Below are 27,498 nucleotides of genomic sequence, written 5' to 3'. Positions count from 1 at the left end.
ACACAATGTGTAACATTATGTTCCTTTATTGAATAAGGACAAAACAAAGCAGGTAAACCATCAGGTCCTTTCGAAACTGAAGTCACAGTGACTCTACAAGATGGAAAGCACAGAATCCAAGCATATTATACCAAATGATACATACACATTCAAAGGTCTGTATATAACACACCCTGCATGTCTGCACACTAAAATAAATGCAGGACAAATCCATACACATCAACTGAACAGACAAATGAATGGATGCAGTAGCCTCCCTGCAGCCTTGTATTACACACAGTATACCGCACAAACATCATAAGAGGCCAAATTCGTAAAAAAACGAACCCAAAAAAACCCAAATTCCTCTGCCACCGCAGGACATATTTAACCAAAATTGAAAGCACACATACTAACTAAAATAATTCAACACATATTGGTCCCTCAGCAGCCGACCACTGTCGTCATCAGGGAAGATTGCCGGATTGTCCCAGTCCATGGCTGGTGGCACTCTGGGGGCCCTCTCCTTCCTCAGGCAGGCCACATTGTGGAGGACAGCACAAGCCACAGTAATATCACATGCCCTAACAGGGCTGACCCTTAATTTGTGAAGGCAGTGAAAGCGTGCCTTCAGGAGGCCAAAGGTCATTTCAACTCTGGCCCTGGTCCTGGCATGGGCATGGTTGTAGGCCTGCTGTGCTTCCTGGGGGTCTGTGAAAGGTGTCAGGAGAAAAGGCTGGCAGCCATACCCCCTGTCTCCCAGCAACACACCAGAGAATTCACCTGTCAACACAAAATCTCATCATTACTACCTCATAAACACAGTGATATTCTTGACACAGCCATGATGGTTATAAATAGGGGTTGTGTGGCTTACCTTGTGATAGGCACTGATAGATTTCAGAGGCCCGAAAGATTCTGGAGTCATGGACTGAGCCAGGCCATTTTGCCACAACATTGCTGATCACACAGTCAGCATTGCAGACCATCTGAAATCATAAGATGAGGAATATTACACCAATCAATGCACATCACTGGCAATGCAGAGTGTTCGTCAATGGACAATATCAAAAAGTTATGTTCACCTGAACATTAATGCTGTGAAAGGATTTCCTATTCACAAAATCGGCCTCATGGGCACCTGAGGGGGCTTTTATCCTTATGTGTGTGCAGTCCACTGCACCAATGACATTGGGGAAACCTGTCACACAAAGTAATGAGTATCCTACTATGTGTTAACAGTTGTCCTGTAATTTGTAGATCCTCTTACCTGCAATCCTATAGAACTCCTCTTTGATGTCACAGAGTCTTCTGTGGCCAGGGAAGGAGATGAAGACATCTGCTAATGCTTTGATAGCCAGACACACACTCCTTATTGTGCGGCAAATTGTGGCCTTGTTCAGCTGTTCTGCATCCCCCACTGAGTACAGGAAGGCTCCACTAGCAAAAAAGCGCAAGGCCACACAAACCATTTGCTCCACACTCAGTGCATGGCTCCGTGCAGTGCGGTGCTTAATCCTGGGACCCAGTAGTCTGCATAGATACCTGATGCCATCTGCAGAAAACCTGTATCTTTCATATAGATGGTCATCAGGGAAGGCCAGTGGGTCCAACCGGTCCCTGAAGACCCTTTCTCGCCTGAAGGCTCTCCTCAGCACAAGTGCTTCTTCATCCACCACATCTCGCACGAATGGGCATGCCATTGTCAGAGCAGAAAGGAACACACAATTTTGGGCCTTCATATAGGCTAGTGGCCACACCTGGTGCTGGGGGGGTGGGCAAAAGAGGGCGATGCCTTATAACGATGACTTGGTTGTACTGATTGCTGGGAAAATAAAAAAAACCTTAGAAAGATGCCACCGTCCTGTGTGCTCACAATAAGAGCTCATATGTCATGGCTCACTTGACTTTACGAGAATATACCTAATTTTTATTTTCAGCTGTGTCATCTTCTTGGAGCTGGGGGAGGAAAGAAAAATAATGATTAATACATTTGTGTTACAGTTAGCATACAGTGTACATTGAAGGCATATCTCACCTCCCTCTCAAGTTTTTTTATTTCAAGGTCCAGTTTCCTAATTGTCCTCTTTTTTATTTCGGACTCCAGTGCAAGATTTTCCATCTTTTTCTTCTTGTACTGAATGTCTATGTCTGCCAGTTCTATTTGGCGCCGGAGGTGGTTGCCATACAACTTTCTGATAGCTTGTGAGCTCTGTGAACACAATACAATTAGCGCAGCTGGAATTTGGCAGGATGTGGTGTCCTTTTATTAATACGCACTATGTTGCCAGGCTGGTTTTCCCACTGTATAGCATCTGGGTCCTGTAAAAGAAATTAGATTTTTTGATTTTGATGAGGACTCCTCACCATTGTAGAGTAAATAGTACTTTCACAGTCTTAACATGATACCTCATGCCTTCTGGAATCCAGAGAGATGGTCTCCTCCTCATCATCGTCTCCATCATGTGCTGTTGCTGCTGCACTGGGGCCTTCACCCTATCACATTTAATCGGATTCATATTGAAGCTAGTAGACAAGACATGCCAGGCCTACAGTATGCCTTTGATGGAGTACTCACTGGATCAGCATCGTCTGGTGCTTGTGCTGGTGGCTCTAACAGGAACACAGTGCTGCCAGACACTGCAAGGCAATAGGTAAACCAAAGTCAGACAGTCCAAATTGATTCAATATGAATGTGGTTGTATCCCATGTAGAGATGGAAGGACATACCTTGAATGAAGCGGGTGGCATCTTGGGAGGAACCTATGCTCGTCTCTTTCCCCCCAGGGATCCCCTCTAAGACGGGCCTGCCTTTATTTAGCTCCAAGGCCATGTCCTCTGCTGGGGTAAGGTCAGCCTTTGGTGACCCACCACCCGTGCCTTGTCTGTGGGTATTCTTTTTCACTGCTAAAACAGTAAAGACAATGTGTGAGCAGGCACCTTCTGGGTACAATATATGCTTGTGCTTTGTTAAATATTAGTCAGGGACCATACCATTCTGCAGAATGTTCTTGTATTTGATTTTGACCTGCTGCCATGTCTGTTTTGGCCCGTTCATGTTTAATCTACACACACACACACACACACACATTTAATGGAGTCACACTGCAAAAAATTACTTGGTATTTTTGTCTTGTTTTCAGTAAAAATATCAAAATTTATCATAGCTTTATACAGTGTGATGGAGTTACTTTACACAATTTCACTCATATCTGCAGTGCATTTCAATTAAAAATTTAACCGTTTCATAATTACAGTACAACTGCATTTTTGGAGATGTGAATTAAATATTTGAATTGTAATTGTGATGTTTCAGCGGAGCGGTGAGTGTGTAATTGTGCACTACTTACGCATTCAGGCGGTCTGCAATACTTTGCCACGCTTTTTCTCTTTGCTTTATCACTGTGGCGGTGTTGCCTTTCTTCTTAATTATATCTTTTACCTCCTCGTATGCCTCCATGAGGATTTGTGCTTCCGACGGGGAAAAGTACGCAGCTCTAGTTGCCATGGTAAATCAGTTAATCTGTGATCTGTGGCGGGGTCTATTTGAGTGAGCCGTGAGCGCGCACCTATCCAGGATTGGTTTCACCTGGCTTAATGAATCCGTGTCTGCTCATCCTGGCTTGGTCTTTGTGCAACCAATTAAGCCTGGACGCACATGTTTTGGCTTCATTGAGCTCAGCTGAGTCATTTATCCCGGATGTCTTAATTCTACTTTTGTGCAACAGGCCCCAAGACATCATTTTGACACAGGCGTTGTCTATGTAGTCCAAATATTGACTGATCCTTAGGGGGGCGAAAATAAACAATAATATATATGTGAGAGAACAAGCACAGGTTGTGCTCGCCGAAGGCGTGAGCACACCCAATAACTTCAAGAAGTTCCTCTGCTTTACTCGCTACATGCTCTGGGTCAGCAGGTCCTGCTTCCACATCGTCAGCTAAGTCTAAAATGTCTCTCACCAACTCCCTAGAAAGTTCATGAAGATCCTCCATGTCTCTATCCAGGCACTCTACTTAAGACCAACGCAATGGATCAAACTAGATTCGCGCTAGCCCCACCCACTGACTTTGATGGGCGAGTTTGACAGATAACACAATTAATGAAGCACTGCAACACAACTCGTTGTGAAATGTAGCATGAAATGTAGCATGAAATGTAGCATGAAATACTTAAATAGTGAAATAATTATATATGTATTTTATATTAAATGAATTGGTATTTTAATTAATTCATGACACATTTAATAAGAACACATTTATGTATTTAATGTCTATTTTAATTAATTAATGACACATTTAAGTAATTATTTAATGGTGTATTTATTTATTTAATGGTGTATTTATTTAATTCATTGTGGCACTTTTAGTCCTCCATAGCCAGCAGGCACATTTCTTTAAATGTGATCTGATTGATTGGGGTAATAAGGCACTGAAAATGAGCCTATAAATTTCCCCAAAACTTTCGCATTTAGCTTATCGGCAATTTTTTGCCAAGCTGCTTGTCTTGTTCTGGCAGCGGTGGCGGTGTTTGACTTAGCCATGATAATATGCTTATTGCCTTCGTAGAGACTCATTATAATAGTTTGCTCGGATGGCGAGAATAGCCTATCACCGCTCTCTCTTTCGTTTTTGGTGATCGACCTTTCCTGCCTTTTGAAGTAGGACGTGCACGTGCAATTTCCCTGATAAGTTTAGCCTGATTGAAATTAACCACATGATTTGGATGCGGATCAGCCATTGACAAACCGATATTTGCTGTTCTCACTCATCTCGCTAATGTTAACGGGCTAAAGGGACAATTGATTAACTTAGCTTCAACCCTTACGACGAACGGGGCCCTGGTATGCAAACAACACATCAAAACTTGATCTGCGTACATTCCTAAGGGTTCAAAGTATCTAACCATGTAAAGTAATTCGTCCAAATACAATGTTTTACGTTCATGAATAGCCATTATCCTTTGTTTCCTTATGCAAGTTAGCCGACGGAAGAAACAACTTGTTCACATAAAAGTGTTCTTTTCTCCGGTTAGCAACAGAGTATTTACGATATGAAGGCATCAAAATGTCCGTTGAACCCTCCCCTTTTGATTGACACCTTGTTTGACCCAATAGGAGCTTCCATGCCCCGTTGACAGCCCTCTAAAGCCAAGGTCTGTGCGTCCTGCCCCCCCCCCCCCCCCACACACACACACACTCGTTCTAAACTAATTTCTCGAACTGGCTTCGACGGGCTCTGAAATTAGCTCGTTAGCCTTGTAGCTGACAGCTAGCTGAAAATGCTAATACCTCATTTGTATGTGTCTGTGGAGCCTTCAAAATAAAAGTCGATTGCGCAATATGGTTGACAGAATCAGTGTTCTTTGTGCGCCAATCCTGGGAATCAGATAAGGCACTCCAATGTGTTCATGCTTCAGTTTTTGTGTTTCAGTAATACTAATTAGGGATTTAGCTATTATATATGATAGTTATAAGTACCACCTTTCATTAGAGATAACAATTATGAAAAATAATACCTTTTTATCCTAAGTATTTGACCTTGGTTACAAAGGGTCGTTTTGGAGTCTCCAAAAGGCCCTTTTAGAAAACGCCTGGATGTACTCTTATAAAAACATGTGTCAAATATGAATATATTGTGGTATTATGTTTGACTTTTGATTTGAATTGGATAAGGCTTCACCCTGTGGTCCAATTTAGTCTTCCAGCTAATACCTACCACCTCTAGGCCTCTTCAGGCCTCTGTTTTCAAAACAAAATCTAGGCAGAAATAGAAACTTTCACTTTACTTGTGTTCAAGCTTCTATTACTCAACACCAGTAGGACTGACAGGGGTCCTGACAACAGGGGAAATAAATTCAGAGTGTCAGCTTTCAAAAGAGATCATTTACATGCATGTACTCCAAATGGTTCAAGAACAGCTTTCAATTTACTTTGGGTATGCTGTTTAGGCGTTTTCAGGCAAATTTAACAGGATTATGTCTTAAGTATTGGTGTAGCTGTAAATATCTGAAAAAATCTTGCTTTTCTAATTGTATTTTTCTCTTAGTCAACACGCAAATTGTATTCATACTTTATGAGTCAACATCAGTTTGATGGTAATCTGTCGATCATCAAAGGAGACATAAATGGGGACAAAACGAACCTCAGAGAGTGTTTGGCAGGATGTGTCATGTAAAATTAGTTTTCTTTTGTGTAATTAGAAGCCTAGTGTTGCGTTATACAAGCATTGGATAAGTTGTACACTACAATAACCTGAGTGATCTGAGTAGAACGTCTAACAATATTTTTCTAAATGTCATCAATTATCTTATATAGAAGTGGTAGGATAAATTCAGAAGGATTTTGATTCAATCGCTCTGAAAGTGATGCCAACGATATTGTTCAGCGCTGTTGTCGCTAGTGTTGTGGTGTGAACTAAATTCGGATTGGCTGCTGTTTCTATACAGAGGTGTGTGTGGATGCAGAGTTGGGGGCCAGGGGTGGCGGGGTCGTGAAGTGAACAGCTTTACAACAGATGTCACCCCAAATTTCACGTCAAGGGCTTTTTAACTGACTATCTTAACGTCTTTCCATGAGACTCTTGCAGCCAAACACTGAGGTTGCACTGCAAAAAAACGAAACAAATCTGAATAACTAATGATAACTAATAAAAAAAAAAATACTTTTTTTAAAATTTGGGCCACTTTTCCCTGCAGTCTGAATATAGCCAATTTTCCTTCTAAATGTTTCTTGCACTTTGTAAATAATCTAGGCTGTTTTTGAGGCAAAATAGGACTTGATACGGTCCAAGACAGGTACATTTCAGAAACAGTGGGTTATGCACAGTGTTGGGAACCTTACCGAAAATTAGTAATTAGTTACAGTAGTTAATTATTTCAGAAGCAACTGCATTACTTTACTAGTCACTGCATAGAAAAGTAATTAGTTACAAGGGAAAGTAACGTTTGCGTTACTTTTAATTCCTGCTTCTATTATCAAATTAACACACACAGATAGCCTAGTTATAATATTTTAGTGTTGCAGTGGCACAGTGTGGGACAAGATAACTGTAAAATGTTATATCATTGTATGTTGCTAATTAGTTGCCTGAAGGCAACAGACTCAACTGTTGACATAGGTCGCATGTCTTGACAACATACCTGGCAATCAGTCTGTTTAGTTCTGCCTGGCTTAGAGACTGGAAATACTTCTGTTTAAAATCAAGCCTAACTGTTTAACTAAGTTACTTTCAAAAAGTAACTTAGTTACGTTACAGATTACTTGATACTTGCAGCCGGGTTGCAGCCGGGCTGCAGGCGACGCCGGCACTGCATGAAGTCGAACGCACCTATTTTTATGTTGAGGCGGCGGGGGTGTTGTCGGCAGCTGCTGAATGTAACTAATAAAGTAACTTGTAATCTAACTTAGTTACTTTTAAAATCAAGTAATCTGTAACGTAACTAAGTTACTTTTTGAAAGTAACTGTGGCAACACTGCATATCACAAAGTAAAATGAGCAAATAGTTATCACCCAGGCCTCTTTGCTTGTGGCGTTTCTGCAGCTGCCTTGCAGTAAAGCAGTTAGCCTAGCTATCTCCCAGAAGTTAACGAGCTGCTAAACTAATGTTCTGCTAGAGATAGTCACGCGAGTTTTCGTGACGTTAGTGACGTTAGTAGCATCAGTGACTGTGGCTAGCAAGTTAGCCACCGTTAGCTTCACTTTTCGCCCCGAAAACGTAATTTCTACTTAAACCATGCAACGGAACGTAAATAAAAATACAAGCAACTCAATCGCTACCAAGACAAAAATTTTGACACCTAGGTTGTCTATGTAGTCCAAATATTGACTGAGGCTTAGGGGGGCAAAAATAAATATTAACTAGAAAGGTACATTTCCTGAAGAAAATGTGTGTGTTTGCTGAAAGCAGTTGAAACGATTGTTTTGATGGCTTGAATAGTGAAGAAGGTTTTACAATTTTTTTTAAAGAGGTATGTGCTTTAAAAACAAAATGGTGAGAAAAAGTATATCTGTCATTGTTATGCATTGCGATATTTTCTTACTGTTGAAAATTGAGAAAAAACAGTGATGAAAAGAGTATCTTATTGACTTTCATACATTTTTAAGCGTTAAATGTATTAAAGAATGAAAGACTGAGAAACAGAAAAAAGTTTGAAGGTAGAAAAATGAGCAAATATAGTGATGAAGAGTATATTGCATAACAGTTCTCAATATCATAGCAGACAAACGTATGTCAGCAGTATGAAGGTGAAAAAAAGTGTTGCTTTGAAACCAAAATGGTGAGACAGTGTTAAAAGTATATGTGACATATATGACAGTACATGTATAAAGGATTGCGCAGCTTTCATACCAGAAGATGGCGTACGGCCAAAACTCGAAAAGTACCTACGCACAGAAATATTCACATGTATAAAACCGGTCGTACGCCAGGTCCTGCGCACCTTTCCTTTATGAATCACAATCAACGTGAGATTGACCGCACGTGAACGAGCCACTGACCCCGCCTTGCCTCCTCCCATAAATGAATATGCAGATAGCCTATAAATGCGCTCCTGAGGTCATTTCTTTGTCTGAATTACCGTATTTCTTCGAATAAACGCCGCCCTCGAATAAACGTTGCACCAAAAATGAACGTTATTTAATAAACGCCACAGCGTTTATTCAAAGAAATACGGTGACTGTGAGATCGAGGTTCTGACAACAGAGGTGGAGGCGAGAAAATGTGTAGAATGTTGTCGGCCTGTCATCGGGTAGGCCTATTAGCGACAAAAGAAAGTCGGCGGAGTGGAAAACTGTCACTATTTGCGCCCTTTCTTGTTTTTAACCTGTAGCACTTTGAGATTTAGCTAAATGTAAAGTGCATTACAAATAAAATCATTATTATTATTATAGGGCCATAAATGATGTGGGTTCAGAGAACCGGACCATGGCAGAAATTAAGAAGAAATGGTCCGATGTAAAACTTTAAATGAAGAAACGAGTGGTGGCGCATCGTAACAGCATATGGCAGCTATAGGGTTAGCGTGACATGCATTTCTTGAGTGATTTTGTCGTTCGTTTGACACCCTCAAGTTTAACAGAAGTTATTAAGTGGTGGCGGATTAAACAGTAGGCTATAGCATTTTCCGTTTGGGTTTTGGCATTTTGATGTGATCATCCACTTTAATGATCAAACTTTTATTTTTATGTTTTTTGAATAGTCAACGTCATAAACGTAGTAGTGGAAACTTTATTTAGTAATGTTTGGTGAGTTTCGGCACTTTTCAGTTAGAATTCGCCACGTTACAAGACTTTGCGGACGGTCCGCACATTCTCACATCTGCTCAAAAGTTTTTGTGACGGCCCGCACATTCTCACGTCAAGTAAATCTTTATACATCACAAAGTGTGCGTGAAAACCAGCGTACGCAAGCTTTTTGTGCGTACGCAACGTTTATACATGAGGCCCCTGGAGTCCTTCCGCTTCCTGGCCACTATCCTCTCCCAGGACCTCAAGTGGGAACTGAACATCAGCTCCCTCACCAAGAAAGCACAACAGAGGATGTACTTCCTACGGCAGCTGAAGAAATTCAACCTGCCAAAGACAATGATGGTGCACTTCTACACAGCCATCATTGAGTCCATCCTCACCTCTATCACCATGTGGTACAATTTTGCCACTGCCAAGGACAAGAGCAGACTGCAGTGTATCATCTGCGCTGCTGAGAAGGTGATCGGTTGCAATCTGCCTACCCTCAAGGGCCTGCACACCTCAAGGACACTGAGGCGAGCAAGGAAGATTGTGGCCGACTCCTCCCAGCCTGGACACACTGTTTCAGCCACTCCCCTCCGGCAGAAGGCTGCGGTCCATCAGGACCAAAACCTCACGCCACACAAACAGTTTCTTCCCATCCGCTGCTGGCCTGTTCAACAAGGCCAAGGACTCACACTGACTTGACTGCTAATCACTTTATCTGCACAAGACACCTTGCCATATTGCACTATGTTGCCCTATTTGTACTATAGCCATTTTATTTCATTCTAAATCTTTTACATTTTTATCCCCATAGTATGAGTTAGACTTGTACTTCTTCTTAAGATTCTTATATGTTTAATGTGTGCACCTTCCTGCCACAGTAAATTCCTTGTCTGTGTGAAGTTTCTTGGCGAATAAAACCCATTCTGAAAAGTATTAATAATTGAAAGACGTAGAAACAGAAAAAAGTTGGAACAGTGAAGAGCGTTGGCCAATCGGATTGATTCCTTGTTTCTTGTAACGTAGCAACCGTTGGTCATTGTCAACATTTCTAACCTAGAATATAGGTTTCAGTATTTTTTTTACCTTTATTTATCCAGGTAAAATCAATTGAGAACCAATTCTCATTTACAATGATGACCTGTCCAGGAGGCAGAAGCACAGTCCACACAAGTGACACAACCAACACAGATACAAAACAGTATGACAAACACATGAGGAAAGGCAAAAACACACATGAATAAACACTATACACCAAAATAAACAATAAAATAAATAATAAAAAGAAAAAGCAGATTACTGGGTTTTCTTTATAAAAATGAGAGTGAGTAAGACCAAGAGCGAGAGAGAGCGAAGCGAGAGAAAGCGAAAGCGAGCGAGGGAAGCAAGGGCCGATCAGCAATCAACTATGATTCCTTTCATCTTTAGTTTGAACATGTTAAGAGAGGTAAGAGCTGTTAGTTTGAGTGTGTTTTGAAGTGAGTGCCAGTCATTTGCAGCGGCAAAATGAAAGGCGTTATGACCAAACACTGTATGGACTTTCGGAATGCTGAGCCTAATGAAGTCACTTGATCTTAAGTGGCGATTACTGTCAGAGATGTGCAGAAGATTTGATAGGTAGTGAGGGGTCATTCCCAGAATGGATTTGTAGACCACGAGCAGCCAATGTTGTAGCCGCCTGGTGTGAAGGGAGGGCAAGTCCACCAGACTGTAAAGATCACAGCGGTGGGTGGTGAAGGGGACACCTGTGGAAAAACGGATTGCTGAATGGTGGAGTGTGTCCAGTTTTCTGAGGGTGGTCTTTGATGCCATGTTATAAATTATATTACCGTAGTCAAAAAGAGTAAGATTGGTCATTTTCACAAGGGTGACTTTGGCAGAGTGTGTGAAGGAGGCCTTGTTTCGATACAAAAAACCCAGTCTAGCTTTGACTTTAGCTAGAAGGTTATTAATATGTGTATTAAATGAGAGTTCAATCTCGTCACATTATGTGACGAGACTGCAACTGCAAAAGCTACTCTAACTCTGATAAAAATGCTGCTGCAAAAAGGCTGAAATATTGTGGGTAGTAGATAAGATCATGTTACATCTAGCCAGCGGATCATGTATGTCAAAGTGGTATTTGTACAGAACACCGTACTGTAGGCGTGAATAATGCATGCATCGTCATCATCATCGTCCATCTTTAGCCGAAGCTAAGCTAGAGAGAGGATTCAATGGGAGATTTCCTACAGTAAGCTAGATCTACTGCTTCAAATTGAAAACGGAGACGATATTTTGATTACAGACAAGTTCCTCAACCTCTGTTGTCAATATCGCCGATAAAAAGTAAATACTGTTACGAAGCATTTGTTTGTAGGTAACGAACGATAGACGTAGCTAGCTATGTGACCTGGTTTCGCCGTTCTATGGCAGCTATGATGACAGTCGTAGCTAGCGTTGTAAGCACTCGTCACTAGAATGGCCATAACTTTAAAACAAAAGATCATATTTCAAATCTGTCTGCTGTTCTACATTGCCCACACAATTATGTATATATATCTACTCTAACATGGCCTGTATCTTGTATTGAAAGTGCTCGGCTTGTCTAATGTATGGTGGACTGAGAAAACATATTTGTCAAAGCGGAGCGAGCGGATGTCGTGGGAGAATTCCTACTGTTAGATTTACTGCTTCAAATTGAAAACGGAGAAGATATTTAGAGTAAAGACAAGTTTCTTAACATCTGTGTTCAATATCGTCAACTAAAAGTAAAAACGTTTCAGTTACGAAGCCTTTGTTCGTAGTAATGCCAGCTGCAGTAAACCTTTCGTGACCCCGGTTTGGCTGTTCGTGACGGTCGGCTATGACAGTGTTGAGCCTCGATTTTTGCAGATTTTTGTGAAACTTGCTTAAAGAAAAATGATCTAGCTAGATTATGTACACTTTAAGCTGAATGTACATACATTGTTTGGCCAATTTGGTCGGTTGTGGAAAAAGGTAGAACCGTTTTTAGTTATAGAGAGCCATCGCGCTAGCTTGGAATTGCGTTATCCCACTCATCACTTCAGTGGTCATAACTTTTAAACAAAATAGTCTATCTTACATCTGTCTGCTGTTCTGAATTCACAACAAAATTATGCACATTTCATACACTCTAACCTGTCCTCTAGCTTGTATTTAAAGTGGATAAAAATCAGGTTTTCTAAAAAAGTATTAACGACAGAGAATATTTTTGTCAGAATGGCTCCGTGAAATCGTCTTGATAAAGCTTGAAGCTGCACTATATGTAAAACAAGGAATAGCAATCTTGCGTGGCCATGCACGTGTTCTCAGTTCAGTGTCTGAATCTGGCAGAATTAGGGTGTTTGAGTCTAATGAGGACAAACTGGAAGATGTTGCTTGCTTGTGGCTTCTTACTAGTGTTGCAGATGACCAAGAAGTGGTAGGAGAATTCTGCTTTGGTAAAGATGGACTCATGTCATTCAGCGTGTACACCAATTTCACTGTTCCTCTGTCTTGTATGTCTTGAACCGACGTAATACACACTGATGTCAGGATCCATGAACTGAATAAGAACGTATTTTTCAATTCCAAATACTTGGCAAATTGTATTGTGTAACTCTGGCAATCCAAAATGGAAATCAAGTCTTCTGAAGTCATCGTCTTCAATAATGACTCTCAACTTCAGATGCTGTGCCATTCTTCAATCTAATTAATAAAGGAGACCAAATAAAATGTTATCACATTGATATTTGGTAATGTCACAAGTGTATAACTTTTTATCGGGAAGTGAAACTGTGAAAACTGCCACAGTTTTATTTAGCTGTTAAACCACAATTTATTTGACAATTACATTCTTTGTGTTTAGGATGTGGCAGTTCTTCCTTTGAATATAGTATATGTATATTTAACTGACAGATTTGAATGTTAATTTGCATTATGTGAGTCACACATGTATTTGGAAACATGCACATTTCTATAATAAATGGCAATATAAGGGTAATTTAGCACATTGTTGTCAGGTGACTGGAAACGTTCCCTCAGAAAATTCTCACAAAAAGTAATATTTTCCATCTTTACTAAAAACAGAATTCCTCAAACAAGATTAAAAATGGATATGCTCAGTTTAATAATGGGACACGCGAACATCTGTCTGAATAAACTATAAAAGTTCGCGCATGCAGCAAACATGGCAACTAGGAAGAAGTGTTCTAAAGTTTGGTTGTATTTCACACAACAAAATGACAACAACGCCACTTGTAACGCGTGTAAAAAGTCTATTTCGTCGAAGGGAGGAAATACTACAAATATGAAGAAGCATTTGAACACACAGCATGGAATGAAGTTACTGGAACGTCATGTGTTCGATGCATGCAGCAGCGCAGCTAACGTTCGTGCTTCATCTCTAACTATCTAAGGTAGAGCTAAACTGCTCAAAAGGGATCACAACCACTTGTTACTGTGTGAAGCAATTTGCCTATATTGTGTGTAGTCGATCTAGTTATCTTCTGTCCCGTCGTTTGAAGCATACATTTTAGCTCCGGCATTCGTCTCCCATTAGCATTGATCTTATTGATCATTTCACGTTATCGGGGCGGCGTGTGTTATCAGCAAACGTTCGCGTGTCGCATTATTAAACTGAGCATATCGATTTTTAATCCATTATTAAACTTAGCATTTTAATTGTTTAACCTTTTAATAGTCCTGTTAAATGTGCCTGAAAATGCCTAAACAACATACCCAAAGTACATTGAAAGCTGTTGTTGAACCATTTGGAGTACATGCATGTAAATGGTCTCTTTTGAAAGGTGACACTGAAGTTATTTCCCCTGTTGTTAGGACCCCTGTAAGTCCTACTGGTGTTGAGTAATAGAAGCTTGAACACAAGGAAACTGAAAGTTTTTATCTCCGACTAGATTTTGTTTTGAAAACAGAGGCCTAGAGGTGGTAGGTATTAGCTAATTTCAGAGCCAGTCAAAGCCAGTTTGAGAAATTCGTTTAGAATGAGTGTGTGTGTGGGGGGGTGGGTGCAGGACGCACTGACCTAGTTGGCTGTAGAGGGGAACATCGATAAGAGAATCGATAAGGAATCGAATCGATAATCAGGAATTGATAAGGAGTCGGAATCGTTAAAATCTTATCAATACGCATCCTTATGCACCTTATAGATCTATAATAAATACATTGATTTTGTGTTAAACTTGTGCTTGGCGATTCACTTCATTGACTTAGTACCCAATTGCTGTGAAAGTACCATTTAATAAGTTTTCAATAACTTCTGCAAATTCTGGTCAGCCACCAGCCAAGCCAATCATACCTTTCCTGTAGTTCACTCCAATAACAGATGCATTCTTTGTGAGCTGAATTTGCGTAATATCAGGGTATTTCTGCTTCAGAACCTTCTGTACACCCTGATGCAAAATGTCAACAGAGACTGTTGAGACAGCGGAGACAGTCAACCTAGAACTTTCAGTTGTGGTTTACTCCAAGTGATATGCAATCATGAACTGATGCTTCACCGCCAGGGACAAGAGTATGTTTTTAAAGCAGTGTGTGTGACAAACAACCTACTTTAAAAGACTGTGCTTTGCCTCAAACCTCATTGTCCACATGCCAACTACTGGACCAAAAGATCTGATCATCTGTGGATAGTGTTCCACAAAATGATGTTTTGGCAAGAAGCTTTACACCTGGAAACACCTCTTGTAACCTACATCTGTGGTCACAAATGTTGTCATTTGGAAAGCAATTGACTGTTGTGTGCACTGGTGCGACAACTAGTTCAACAATATCTTTAAGGTCCAAAATGACAGCCTGCCAGGCTGGCTCATCTGAAGGAATCAACTGTCCAACCAAAAATGGAAGAAATCGCAATAGACTCCAATTTTCATGAGCATTTCCAGCAATACCTTTTTCAGCATGAATGTCCTGGGAATAGCATGAGGACGGTTACCCTTGTCTGTCCATTTGTAAGGAAATTTCTGAATGGATTCATTGATTGTTGAGTGTAAAATATTTTTGGGAAATCAACAGATTTAGGCAGTGTGCCAACTCAACTGGTAAGATTCTAAGATGTTGTGTGCAACATCTGGAGGGTAGCCAGTGCAAACATTGAAATGAGAAAGATGTGCAGAGAAAACACACAGCCATTTAACACCATAACAAGGTTTTGCATTGTCCTGTGCTGACCTGACAGGCATTTCATGCATCTCTTTTCATCTTAGTGGGAATGCACCTGAACTCTCACCCCTCTGCTGAATTTCAGACTTTTGTGCCACACAAAACCGGCAAATGTATTCACCTGAAAAACTCAATTAATCCAGCAATTCCATGCGCTACCAAATTGTCTGCTATTACACGTTGTATTGTGCCCTTAACAAAATCTCCAAGCTTCGCAACAAAAATACCTTGAAGTGCCAAGATCCGGCAACAATGGTCCTAGGACCTTTGATGTGATGACTCCTCACATCTTCAGACCTGCAGAGTACAGCCAACTAAATGGAAGACAACGAGAAATGGCAACCTTGTGGTAAATTGCAGAGATTCCAATAAACGGCACAGATCTTGTGCTTTTTACGAGATGTGCCAAGCGGATTACAAATCTCAAAATCATCAACATACAAATTCAGTAACACTCGCAGCTCACCTTCTGACAGAAAACTGTTTCTATCAACAACAAAAAACATCTTGATAAGACTTGTATATCACTTATTCTCCTCTACCCTCAGATGAGATGAGATCTAACGTTTTGTTAAGAATGTGGTCATCAGTGAAAAGCTGCTGCAAAAACTTTAACGTTGGAACATATTGCAGTGTTATTTTATCTTTTTCACCCAACATATATTCTATGGGTTCCACAACTTTGAAAAATGTCCTTATAGTATTTCTTACGCTTAAAGGATATTGCCAAAGGACAGTCTTTACTGACTTAAACACAGGATTAGATGTACACGGAGTAGATGCAAGTTCTTTAATGACTGACTGGTCAACTTGCAGGTTGTAACTATTCAGTGTGTCTTGTATTTAAAAAATGGTATACACAAAGATGCTGTGCTCAACAAATACTGAGTTCTTCCAGCAATTCATCAATTGCAGCACTTGGGACCTATATTATAAATATGATTGTCTGGCTGATCCTTTGATGCATCTCAATCAACTTAATCTGACTGGCGTTCATCGCAAAATTCCTCACTGTTTGCAACACCAGGCTCTCCAGATTCAGCCGCAAAAGTTCCTTAAGGATTTTAAGGATGACTACATCCTTAAAATCTACCAATTAATGCAAGCTATGATTATGACTTGTGTGACTTGAAGGTGCTGTATACATTGGATTTGTATTCACAGCCTTTAAACATACAAGTTAAGTTTTTTTTTCTTTTTTTCCGATTTGGTTTTGAAACTGAGAAATGAAAGAACGAAGGGTAGGCGGATTCAATTGACTGTCTCATTGTGATGTGTGTTCACGTTCTGTTCCAAGTTCACTATAACCACATAATTGACAGGTAAAAGTAGTAAATTTGGTACTCTAAGATTTTGGTATGATTCTTTGACAATTGCGTCAATTCCAGGTCTTAAAAAATAACTTTTGACAATTTGGTTTCACATACCGTATTTCTTCGATTAAACGCCGCCCTCAAATAAACGCCGTCCTCGATTAAACGCTGCACCAAAAAAAATCTGAAAACGGTTATTTAATTGGTTAAATTTAAACACAGTAGCCTATTTATTACAAAAGTAAATCACAAGTGTACAATATAAAATTCACCACTCACAAATTCGCCTTTCATCACCCCAAGTTTGTGTGCTACAGATCTGTACTGACAATGTAGAACACGTATTTGAGACAGTTAAAGTACGGTACTACCCACGCACACCTAATTGATAGCCAATGAAAAAGGGAAACCACACTCATGCTGCACTTGTACTCCCGACTAAACGCGCGGCTTCAATTTTACACTAGGCTTTGTGTTTGACCTCCTTGTCTATTCTTTGTTTGTCTATGACTGCACTCCATCTACAATTCACTAAATCTCTCTAACTAATTAAGTACGCCGCCCTCAAATAAAAGCCGCCCTTGAATCTAATGCACTTCATAGAATTCACTTACATTTTTGTCATCATTTTGCACATAGACTATATAGGCCTATAAACCATACATATTTTGCTAGACATATCTTATGTAGGCTATATAGGCCTAATATTTGCCTGAATGACAGACTTGTGCAAGGGAACCCTTGTGACATCTGCTGATAGAAAGGCAAATTGCAGCCTTGAAAGGCAGGGGAAAATGATAGAATGCGCAATTAAACCAAAACACAAGCAAAATAGCCTTAAATTAGCTTTTCCCAGTGTGATTTTGAGAATGTAAAACTACTGGGTGCTAAATCACATATTTCTGAAAAATCAAGAAAGTGGGGCCCTGGAATTGTTTTCTCTTCACTGGGCCCAAATGACCCCTCTCAGAGCTTCTAGTGCCAATATGCATACCTTTTTACCAGCTTGTGTCACATTATAATGTCTGATTTGTTAACCTGTCAATGTAGGCAGGATGGACCTTTTATTTTATGATGAAAGTAAAGCCTCATCCTTTTTCATTTATGATACTCACTGTCTTTCTCTTCCTTTCTCTTCTTTCCCTGCATTTCCTGCCTGCCCTACTCCTCAAGCTGTATGAGAAGCGGCTGTACGGCTCTATGTACAGAGGGGGGTTTAAGTCCATCTCCCTGAGCAGTGTGGAATTGTTAGAAGAAGTCCTGAGGAAGGACGAGAAGTTTCCCTGTCGAGGGGACATGACTTTATGGACGGAGTATCGTGACATGAGGGAGCTTGGTTATGGCCCATTCACAGAGTAAGATCATAGAGTAAGACAGAGCAAGCAAAGGTTTGTGTCTGCCATTTTGAATCCCAGGAGATAGTCTGTAATCACTCACTGTTTTCAGTGTGTATTAAGAGAACTTGCCACAGACAGCTGTCAAGTCAAAGGTCACATCTGTTCTAAACATTCTCCTTGCCAACACTCAGGTCTGTATCCCCCACTATAACATTCCAATCACATCCTGAAATCCTGTGGCTCCATCATCCTGCATCTCCACAGACTATTGAACACAAGCCCTTCAGTGTGACATTAAATAGTAACTCAATGGAACAAAAAACCCAGTACATTCTTATTTAACATTAATCCAACAAATGGTATTTCAAAAATGTTTTCATCCACAGCCTGTTCCAGGGTTACGATTTACAGTATAAGTCTCGAAAATCTACTCGCTTCTAAGTCTTTTGTTGTAATGTTTGGGTTACTTTAGTATAAATACATGTTAAATTGGATTCATGCAGTTTTTTTTACTTAATGTACATGAAAAGACATTTGCCAGTTTTCTTATTGGAAATAAGTAGGCCTACCGTATTTTACAGAAATAAAGCCGTGGCCTGTACCCCGATTTGAAATTTTTCTTGTGGTTGTACGGCTTATATTTCGAAGCAGCTTGTAGCCCGGTTTTAGAACAAAAAAAGTGGGTTCGGCTTTTCACAACTTGTATTTTCCCACTTCTCTTCTTGACATCGCCATTCGAACAGCCCTCACTGACTTCATGTAATGCTTACGTCAGCATCATGCCTACGGCAAATCCCGAGGGACAAAACACCCTTTTCCGTTGAACATAGAAAGGTCTGCTACAGTAGGCTATCCTCAGGATTTGCAAGCTACCTAAACTTATACTATATCAAAAATAATTTGCTAAACTTATACTATATCTAAAATCATTTTGTAGACATAACAATGGATTTTGCCACTAAATGAGTGACTTGACTTCTGGACATACTATCCACAACCGAAGTGTGTTACACAATGCTGTGAGATCACCTATACTTGTGCATTGATTGGTATTGTAGCAACAATGCTCTTGGTACCCAGAATGCCCCGCAGCAAGCTGAAAAGCTACGAAGTTAAGGGCATTAGCTTTGTTAGATAAGCATAGTTCGGAGTTCTATTGTTGTGTTCGTTCTGTTTTGATATGTGTAATGCTATGGTCTTTAGATAATTTGAGTGTTCACCCTGATTGTGAATGTTGTCTAGTTAGATGGCTATCCAAGCTGTCCAACGTCAGTGTTCCTGGGTAAATAAACAGTCGGCCTATAATCCAGAGTGGCCTAGACTCTGATTTTCAAACACGTAGTTCCCATTTTGGTGGGATGCGGCTTATAGAAAATGCGGCCTTTTTTCCGTAAAATACGGTACATTCAAAATATCAATAACCTGGTCACAAAAGCAAAGTTTGTGGGGAATAATAGCCATTTTATATACTGTTGAGTCATAAGCAATTAGGAAATAACACTTACTACCCAGGAACAAAAATTGTGTTACATTGTGCAATGATCTGTTTGGATTTGCTTTGCCAAAGGATGTTCCCTCTGAAAATATAACTGATATATTTGAATGTACAATATCAAGATACCTTCAGCATTTACTGATATTGTGTTTCCTCTAAGGGAAGGGGAGAGGTGGTACAAACTGCGGGCAGTATTGAACAAGCGCATGCTACATCCTAAAGAATCGGTGCAGTATGGAGATGTGGTCAACGAGGTGGTTACCGACCTGATCAAGAGAATCTATCATTTGCGTCAGACCAGCCCCACAGGAGACCTGGTGACAAATCTGTCAAATGAGTTGTACCGATTTTCTCTGGAGGGTGTGTAGACAAACTGTGACAAGGAATATTAACAAAGGTGTATGTCATCAGATAGACTCCTGACCATCTGCAAATGAGTTCCATGACATTATTATCTTATCTTAAGAGAGTGCTTAGAACTTATTAAATCAAGCTCCAAATAACTTCGAATTTAGCTCAATTTAAGTTAACAGTTTAATGGATTACTTTTTTTACAGGGTTTGTTGTAAGTGTAATTATTGTAACAGGTGGATTCTTTTGTTTTCTTTAAGGAATCTCCTCTATTCTTTTTGAGACACGGATTGGCTGTTTGGAGGACAAGATCCCAGAGGAGACGCAGAACTTCATTGACTCCATAGCTCAGATGTTCTCCTACAGTATGGTGGCTTTACTTCTTCCTAAATGGAGTCGCAACCTTCTGCCCTATTGGGGGTGCTACATCGCTGGCTGGGAAGGCATCTTCAAATTCTGTCAGTAATGGTAGTGGAAGGACATATTTGAGGTTGTCGAACACAATCAAGCCAACACAAACAGCAGCATGATACTACCAGTAATCACTAGTTTAAACGTGAATTCATATGTTAAGTATATAAAAGCTTAAAGTGTTCGCTGTCTTACAGCTGGAAGGTTAATTGACATGAAGATGGATGTCATTCAGAGGCGTGTGGACAAAAACCAGGAGGTGGAAGGAGAATACTTAACATACCTTCTCTCCAACACCAAAATGACCAATAAGGAGGTGTATGGCAGCATTGCCGAGTTATTACTGGCAGGAGTGGACACGGTTAGTAAGCTCTGAAAATGCACCAACCGTCCGTGTAACAGTGTATTGTGAGGAAAGCTGATTCACAAAACATTTTTGTTGTTTTTCAAGACATCCAATACCATGATGTGGGCTATGTACTTGCTGTCCAAAAACCCTGAAGTTCAGGACACCCTTCATCAGGAGGTGTCTAAATGTGTGCCAGGAGAAGATATCCCCTCAGCTTCTGACGTGGCACGTATGCCATATCTCAAGGCTGTCATCAAGGAAGCACTGAGGTGAGGAACAATGATTATAGAATAATAGAATCTATGTTTGTGTAGAAAATGCTCCATAATTGAATGGGATTTAATGTCCTGGGATTAACCAACTCACTGGATTATGTGAAATGAAACTTGTGCATTAAATGTGTAACACTTCTACGATGCATTACTTTATGCAAATCCTTTTTACCAGAATGTACCCTGTGGTCCCCATGAATGCACGTCTCATGACAGAAAATGATGTAATTATTGGTGGATATTATTTCCCCAAAAAGGTGAGTTTGTTTATTTGAAAACAAAGCAGAGTTATAAACTGTTGCACAATGTCACAATACAATATAGGGACAGGGTTCATAATAAAAAGGCTTTTCAAAGTTATTTAGATCAGAGCCTATATCAGAGATCTTTTGGTAATGCCAGCAATTTACATTTGTTAGAAGTTTCTTGTTCATGAATCCCTGCTCCCCTTTCATTGTAAGTAACTTTTTTACCCAAAACATTGCATTCCTCTCATTGAGTAGCCTTTGTAAAATAAAACATATTTGAAAGATATCCTTGATATCTATCAAATGATATCTAATGGATATCCTATCCATTCTTTTCAGACTACCTTTACACTCTGCCACTATGCCATCAGCTATGATGAGAAAACCTTTCCGGAGCCAAGCAAGTTTAAGCCAGAACGATGGCTAAGGGATGGCCGGAATCGGCCAAACCCTTTCGGCTCAATTCCATTTGGTTTTGGAGTGCGGGGATGTGTTGGCCGGCGGATTGCAGAGCTTGAGATGCACCTTGCTCTGTCAAGGGTAAGAAATTATCTGCCATGTAGGTGAGCCTTTGCTGGCCGAGAAGTGCACAACAAAATACGGTATTTCTTTGATTAAACTCCAACCTTGAATAAACCACACCCTTAATTAAACGGTGCATTAAAATCTGATGAAGTTAGATAAACAATGCAAACTTTTTTTATTTGTAATTCGATTTTATATTTAACCTTCTACAAACTGGTACGGTACAAAGTACACAACTGTCACTAAATATGTTTCTGCATCACCATCATCCTCGTTGGCCTCCTTGTCAGCAACATTAATTCAGTTAATTAATTTGGTACCTCACAAGCTGCAGAACTCCCAGGTAATGCAAGTGCAATTTTGCAAAGTTTAAATATCTCGTGCAACACCTAGTTGTATCCCTTCCATTATGACAACATTTTCTTTTGAAAATCTTCTCTTAACCTCAGAGAGAAGCACATCAACAATTGGAATGAATGAATGTGCCCTTATCTGTGTTGACCTATCTGAACTATTGGAGTGTAAATGTAATACCCTTCAAGCCTAGAACTTGGTGTGACCTGACGCCCTGGAGGTGCAATACCGATGTTGTATTGCTCAGCAATGGTCACGGTATTGTCCCTGTAACACAGAGTCAAACCATCAACAAGATGCCAATCTGATCATCACAGTAAACCATGGTATGCTGCTGAACACATCACCACAAGAACCTCCAACTTTGCATTATATGACGCCTCATCTCTCTGGAGAAGCTTCAAAGACTTGATACCAGACCCTGTCTCTAGGGATCTATCTAATAATGCCAGGAATCTCTCTCTGTGTTTGTCTGTCAATTTTTATAACTAGTCCACAGTGCTCGTGATACAGTCAGTGATTAAGATGGCAGTGAAACACACAAATACAGATTACGTGAACTATAAATAGTGCACAGTGCCCGTGATAAAATTGGTGACACACACAGATTTCTCACTATATTTCTCAGATCACAATTGAAATTCTCTGTCATCTCTGAAGTACTTACGTTTACATTTAGTCATTTATCAGACGCTCTTATCCAGAGCGACTTACAGTAAGTACAGGGACATTCCCCCGAGGCAAGTAGGGTGAAGTGCCTTGCCCATGGACACAACGTAATTTTGCACGGCCGGGCATCGAATCGGCAACCATCTGATTAGTAGCCCGATTCCCTAACCGCTCAGCAATCTGACTCCCCTTGTTCAACCTCCACATCATCTATTCTAGTCTCTTTGGCACCTCATAAAAGCAATTTCTAATTATTTTAAATAAATTGCCAATGCTCTGGTACATTCATGCAAATGATTATGTAGCCTAAGGGGTGTTTGCTATGTTTATATTTACATTTGTATTTGTTCCTTTGCAATGCTGTAAAATAGTCTTGTATTTTCTGCATAGCATTCTCATAAGTAAGACTCAATTTGTACGAATATTGTGTCTATGCCTTAAGAAATTGACCAAGAAGGATTTAGTGGTAGGAATAGTGTCTATGTCCGTGATGGGCGCCAGTGGCGGAACCAGACTTTTATATATGGGGTGGCCAAGGGGTGGCCAGGGCTACTTCAGGGGGTCCACAGACCAAGACTGAAAATGTGTGTGTAACCTTAGCCTGGCATCTAAGCAGTGTAAATTACTCATATGATTGCTTATGAGAAATATAAAATCAAATTCACTTAAGTCTGAGTTCTTCAGTGTGGCCTAGTATGGTCCACTAGGGTTACTTTAATCAAATTCTACATTTACTATGAATAGACTGTGTCTCTACATCTGAATTGCAACTCATTTCTTTCTTACACACACTGTACTGTACTCACTGGAGAGACTTTGGTCACTCTGTTTTCATGAATATATAATCTGGGTCTAACCAGGTTAGAGGTTAAATCCTTTGATGAATCTTTTACATTAAAACATAACTATTAGTGTATACTCATACAAAAAATGCCAAAGCCATCAAAACACTCATGAATCAAGAACCAAAATTTTAAAGTGAGGCTTAATCGGAAAAAAACTTTTGTGTAGGCTTACATGTTTGGCCTAAAAACACAAGCTAAACTTGGCATGTGACTGACAGCCTAGTATGCTCTGACCTGGTGCCTGTAGCCTTGGGGAGGGAGCTGCTCTGAGGTCTTGGGGTGGTGCAAGGACTGGGGTCTATTTCCACCTGATCCTGTTTGCTCAGCTTTTTGAAGAAGTCTGCTATCTCACCCCTTCTTTTAATGTTTGAAGTGAACCCTAAGCAAAAATAACATGTAGGCCTACACATCCAATTACCCACATTTGAGTCCAATCTCAATCTTAAACATATCCCCATTATTATCTTCAATCAATTACCAGCCTTTAAGGCTTTAAGGCATGGCTATCCCTACTCTGAAATACGTATTTCAGTACTTTGAGTTTTGTGCACATTTGCAATGTGCACGTAGTTTTGATCAGTAAACACATTCATTTATCTAAAAAAAAATCACTGATCTATAGAGAATGCGAAGTTGACGTCACGCCACGTTGAATTCTGGGTAAATTGCAACAATAGGTGTGTTCGACATCGGCTGCGGCTGCATGTATCGTCCGGTGAGAGTTGCTGTTTGCAGTCTAGGAGGAGTTAAAACGGCTCTGTAAAGTTGGACATTCCTGCTTCTCGTGGGTTTGCTGCGTTGACGTCAGTCATGGCCGATCAAATGCTGTTTGCTTACTTTATCGCTGACTAACTGCATGGTCGCAAATTTAATTGTTTTCGCATTAGAACTTGCACGAACCAGTGCACTGAAATTAGTCATTTTATGTATTTGGTTATGTTAAACTCTCTCCAATCTGCAGATTGATAATACAACCAGATCTCAACAAAACTTTGTCTTTCCGTTACTGAAGAGGCAGACTAAAACACTTTTTTTCAACAATAGTAAGCTATTGCAGTCTGTCAATAAAGTAAAATATTTAATAAAATGTTACTGTTTGGTCCGGATTTGAGCATTGGCGAAACTGAAGGTGTCAGAATACACACGTCAAAATTGTTGTGTGTGAGTCTGGCCAATCATGAAATAGCTGTGTCCTCATTAGAACCCGTGCAGTTGCTCTCGAGAAAATGCGCTCGGCTACACAGCTGGCAGTTCTCGAATCGATCTCACGGTACTTTGATGGCATACGTCACAGTGACCTAGCCTAGGCGCCGTCTCAAGTCGGACAAAAAGTCTAACCAGCATTCACTGCTTCAAGTCAGCTGCAGCCGGCTGTCGGCGCCACCGGCGCTGCAAGAAGTCGAACACACCTATTGTTTTGTTTGGGCGCCATTTTCTATGGTTGTCCCGCATACGTTGTGTATCGAGGCATGCATGCATATTCATATTTTCATATTAAGTCATACACCTGAACTGTTTATACCATATTGAAGAGAAGGGCTTTCTTATTATATAAATGTATGCATGATTATTTAAGGAAAATGATCCTTTATCAAGGAGATATTAAACAGCAATTTTTACAATAATCTTCTCTGTCTTAATTTTCAACCACTTTTATTACAAGATAGAGGAAAACATATTGCATATGAAATATACATAATTCTGTGGGCAATTTAGAACAGCAGACAGATTAGACACAATCAAATTGGCAAAACAAGTTATAGATATTTAGCTTAAAGGGTACATAGTGTAGCTAGCTAATGTTTATTCAGCAAGTTTCATAGAAATCTGCAACAACAAAAAAAACGAGGCTATACAGTACCAGTAGCTGCCTGTCACGAACACAGAAGCCTGAACGTGTAGCTCTACTTTTGTCCTGAAAAACTTGCGTTAGGCTACTCCTACAAACAAATGCTTCGTAACAAAAAAGTTTACCCACACATAAAGAAACACATAAAGAAATAATGTTACGATAAAGACGATAATGCCGATAAATTTATTAATTCACGCCCAGTAACCCCTTAACCAAATTAAATGTGCTTTTAGCTTATGTTGTCATGAGTATCTGGCAGTTTTCAGAAATAAAATCGGTGATTGGACGGCGAAGATATTAAGGCAGGAGCCATGAAACATAAAAGGTGTGAATAGGTGCGTTCGACTTTATGCAGCGCCGGCGGCCGGCTGACTTGAAGCTGAGAATGCCATTTGCTGCTTCAAGTCAGCCGGGCTGCAGGCGGCTGCAGGCGACGCCGGCGCTGCAAGAAGTTGAACTCACCTATTATGACCAGCCTGCCCAGTGACTACGGGTGAAAATTAGCTCTTGAGCTAAAACCTGGTACTATGCATCTCTCCTCTTGAGGTTAATGTTTATTGTACGCTGTCCCTGTTTCTTTAAATAAATAAATAAATAAATAAAAAGGGAATTTAAGTTCCCATATTTGGACTTGTCCGGCTGGAAAGGGTGTGTACCTGCAAAGATGGCGGTGACGTCCAAACATGCGTGACGTATCGTTAACTTACAGTGATGTAACTTCGCATTCTCTATACTGAAAGTATCCACTTTACATTGTTGTTCTGTTAGCTAGCCAGCATTTGATCCATAAGGACACCCTTTGAAAGCAGCTGATTCAATGTTATGCCAGCAGTCAGTACTGCAAAATAATTGGAGCTAACAACCTTCCAGCTATACATACTGAAATAAACCATCCACTGTAAAGATTGTCTTTGGCTTAGTTAGCTAGCCAGTATTTCATCAGTAAAATAGTCTTGGATTTTCTGTATCGCACTCACATAAATAATATTATTCCTGTAGGATGCCTGTTTTTGGCTCGCTTTATCCATGTCGTTTAGGCTCATGAGAGCTAGCTTAGTGCAGCTCAGTCAACTCAACTCAATAAAAAAAATTATAACGTCAATCGCGGCACTGCACTCCATTGGATTTCAAAAAGGACACTTGCAAAATATGACCTCGCTGCCCTAAAATCCCATTCTAAAAATATACTGACAGAGATTCCTGGCACTATTAGAGAGATGGGGCTTTAGGGCAGCGAGTTTCCCACGATTATCTTGAGAACCAGGCACTCTGCAAAATTCGTATTTTTATGGAGTGCAGTGCCGCATTTGACATTGTTTAAGTAAGCATTTCGACATTTCCCAAAAATAATTTGACGCCAGTTTCGCACTGGATCATTTTGTAATCGTACTTATAGGCAGATAGATATATTAATGTTCTCAGTGGCGGTTCTACATTGAATTACACCCAGGGCAAGACGCCCTTCGCGCCCCCCCCCCCCCCCCCATTGAAATCAAAAGGCTGTTATGGTAAGACCGATTATGTTCTATACAGCTAAAACAGCCTGGGGTCAAATTGACACCAAACATAATAGGAGGGTTACATAAACATGCCCTTACACGCTAAATGTCTGTTATTACATGCTATATTAATATAACTTTTAGGGAGGAACACTTTTAGTTATGACGTTAAACTATACTTTGTCACAAAATATAGTTGTAGCAAATAGCAAATGTTCGTCTTTGAAACTACCTACAGGTTTGAAAATTCCGTTGGCTAATTACAGGGCCTAACCTAAATAATGAAAATAAATAATAACTGAACTTGTAACAGTTTTGTTGCAAAGCACACTATTATGGTGAAATGTTATCTCGTGTTTGTTGAGTTAAAACCGAAATATTGTTGTTGCATAGCAAGCATCATAGCAAAAAGGCTAACAAACGTAAGAGTTAGCCTATACCCACCAATTTACATTTACATTTTAGTCATTTAGCAGACGCTCTTATCCAGAGCGACTTACAGTAAGTACAGGGACATTCCCCCGAGGCAAGTTGGGTGAAGTGCCTTGACCAAGGACACAACGTCAGTTGGCAGGACCGGGAATCGAACTGGCAACCTTCGGA

General features: G+C 40.2%; 2 protein-coding genes across 4 annotated transcripts in view; one reads left to right on the top strand and one right to left on the bottom strand.

Annotated features, from left to right (window-relative positions):
- Positions 1-27,498, top strand: part of LOC134017599 (sterol 26-hydroxylase, mitochondrial) — a 75,602-nt gene that overhangs the window by 28,319 nt on the left and 19,785 nt on the right. The window contains exons 2-8 of the mRNA XM_062457419.1: positions 17,862-18,043; positions 19,681-19,880; positions 20,132-20,329; positions 20,480-20,643; positions 20,734-20,900; positions 21,079-21,160; positions 21,491-21,691. Of these exons, the coding sequence (XP_062313403.1) occupies positions 17,862-18,043; positions 19,681-19,880; positions 20,132-20,329; positions 20,480-20,643; positions 20,734-20,900; positions 21,079-21,160; positions 21,491-21,691 (1,194 nt within the window). The remainder of the gene's footprint in view (positions 1-17,861; positions 18,044-19,680; positions 19,881-20,131; positions 20,330-20,479; positions 20,644-20,733; positions 20,901-21,078; positions 21,161-21,490; positions 21,692-27,498) is intronic.
- On the bottom strand, positions 144-3,099 carry LOC134017607 (putative nuclease HARBI1). Of its 3 annotated transcripts, XM_062457440.1 has the most exons (8): positions 2,974-3,099; positions 2,710-2,886; positions 2,558-2,619; positions 2,389-2,475; positions 2,260-2,301; positions 2,018-2,191; positions 1,903-1,938; positions 1,536-1,804 (listed from the first exon to the last, which is right to left on the bottom strand). In XM_062457440.1, exons 1-7 carry the CDS (start codon positions 3,068-3,070, stop codon positions 1,903-1,905), a joined length of 675 nt encoding a protein of 224 aa, XP_062313424.1. In that variant the 5' UTR covers positions 3,071-3,099; the 3' UTR covers positions 1,536-1,804. The 3 variants fall into 3 exon arrangements, with proteins under 3 accessions (XP_062313423.1, XP_062313422.1, XP_062313424.1); XM_062457439.1 differs by lacking the exons at positions 2,558-2,619; positions 2,710-2,886; positions 2,974-3,099 and adding exons at positions 144-762; positions 857-968; positions 1,065-1,180 and having other exon boundaries at positions 1,250-1,804; positions 1,903-2,301; XM_062457438.1 differs by lacking the exons at positions 2,558-2,619; positions 2,710-2,886; positions 2,974-3,099 and adding exons at positions 144-762; positions 857-968; positions 1,065-1,180 and having other exon boundaries at positions 1,250-2,301.

This window comes from Osmerus eperlanus, chromosome 3 (assembly GCF_963692335.1).
Source record: "Osmerus eperlanus chromosome 3, fOsmEpe2.1, whole genome shotgun sequence".
Lineage (NCBI taxonomy): Eukaryota > Metazoa > Chordata > Actinopteri > Osmeriformes > Osmeridae > Osmerus > Osmerus eperlanus.
This window is presented reverse-complemented; position numbering and strand designations above follow the sequence as displayed.

What these genes read in the sequence shown, in the direction of transcription:
- LOC134017607 (XM_062457438.1), bottom strand. Translation starts at nt 1,721, where the DNA reads ATGAAGGCCCAAAATTGTGTGTTCCTTTCTGCTCTGACAATGGCATGC. An exon ending in GGAGTTCTATAGGATTGCAG is followed by an intron (nt 1,181 to 1,249) that starts GTAAGAGGATCT and finishes TTTGTGTGACAG; the next exon opens with GTTTCCCCAATGTCATTGGT. An exon ending in CTATCAGTGCCTATCACAAG is followed by an intron (nt 763 to 856) that starts GTAAGCCACACA and finishes TTGTGTTGACAG; the next exon opens with GTGAATTCTCTGGTGTGTTG.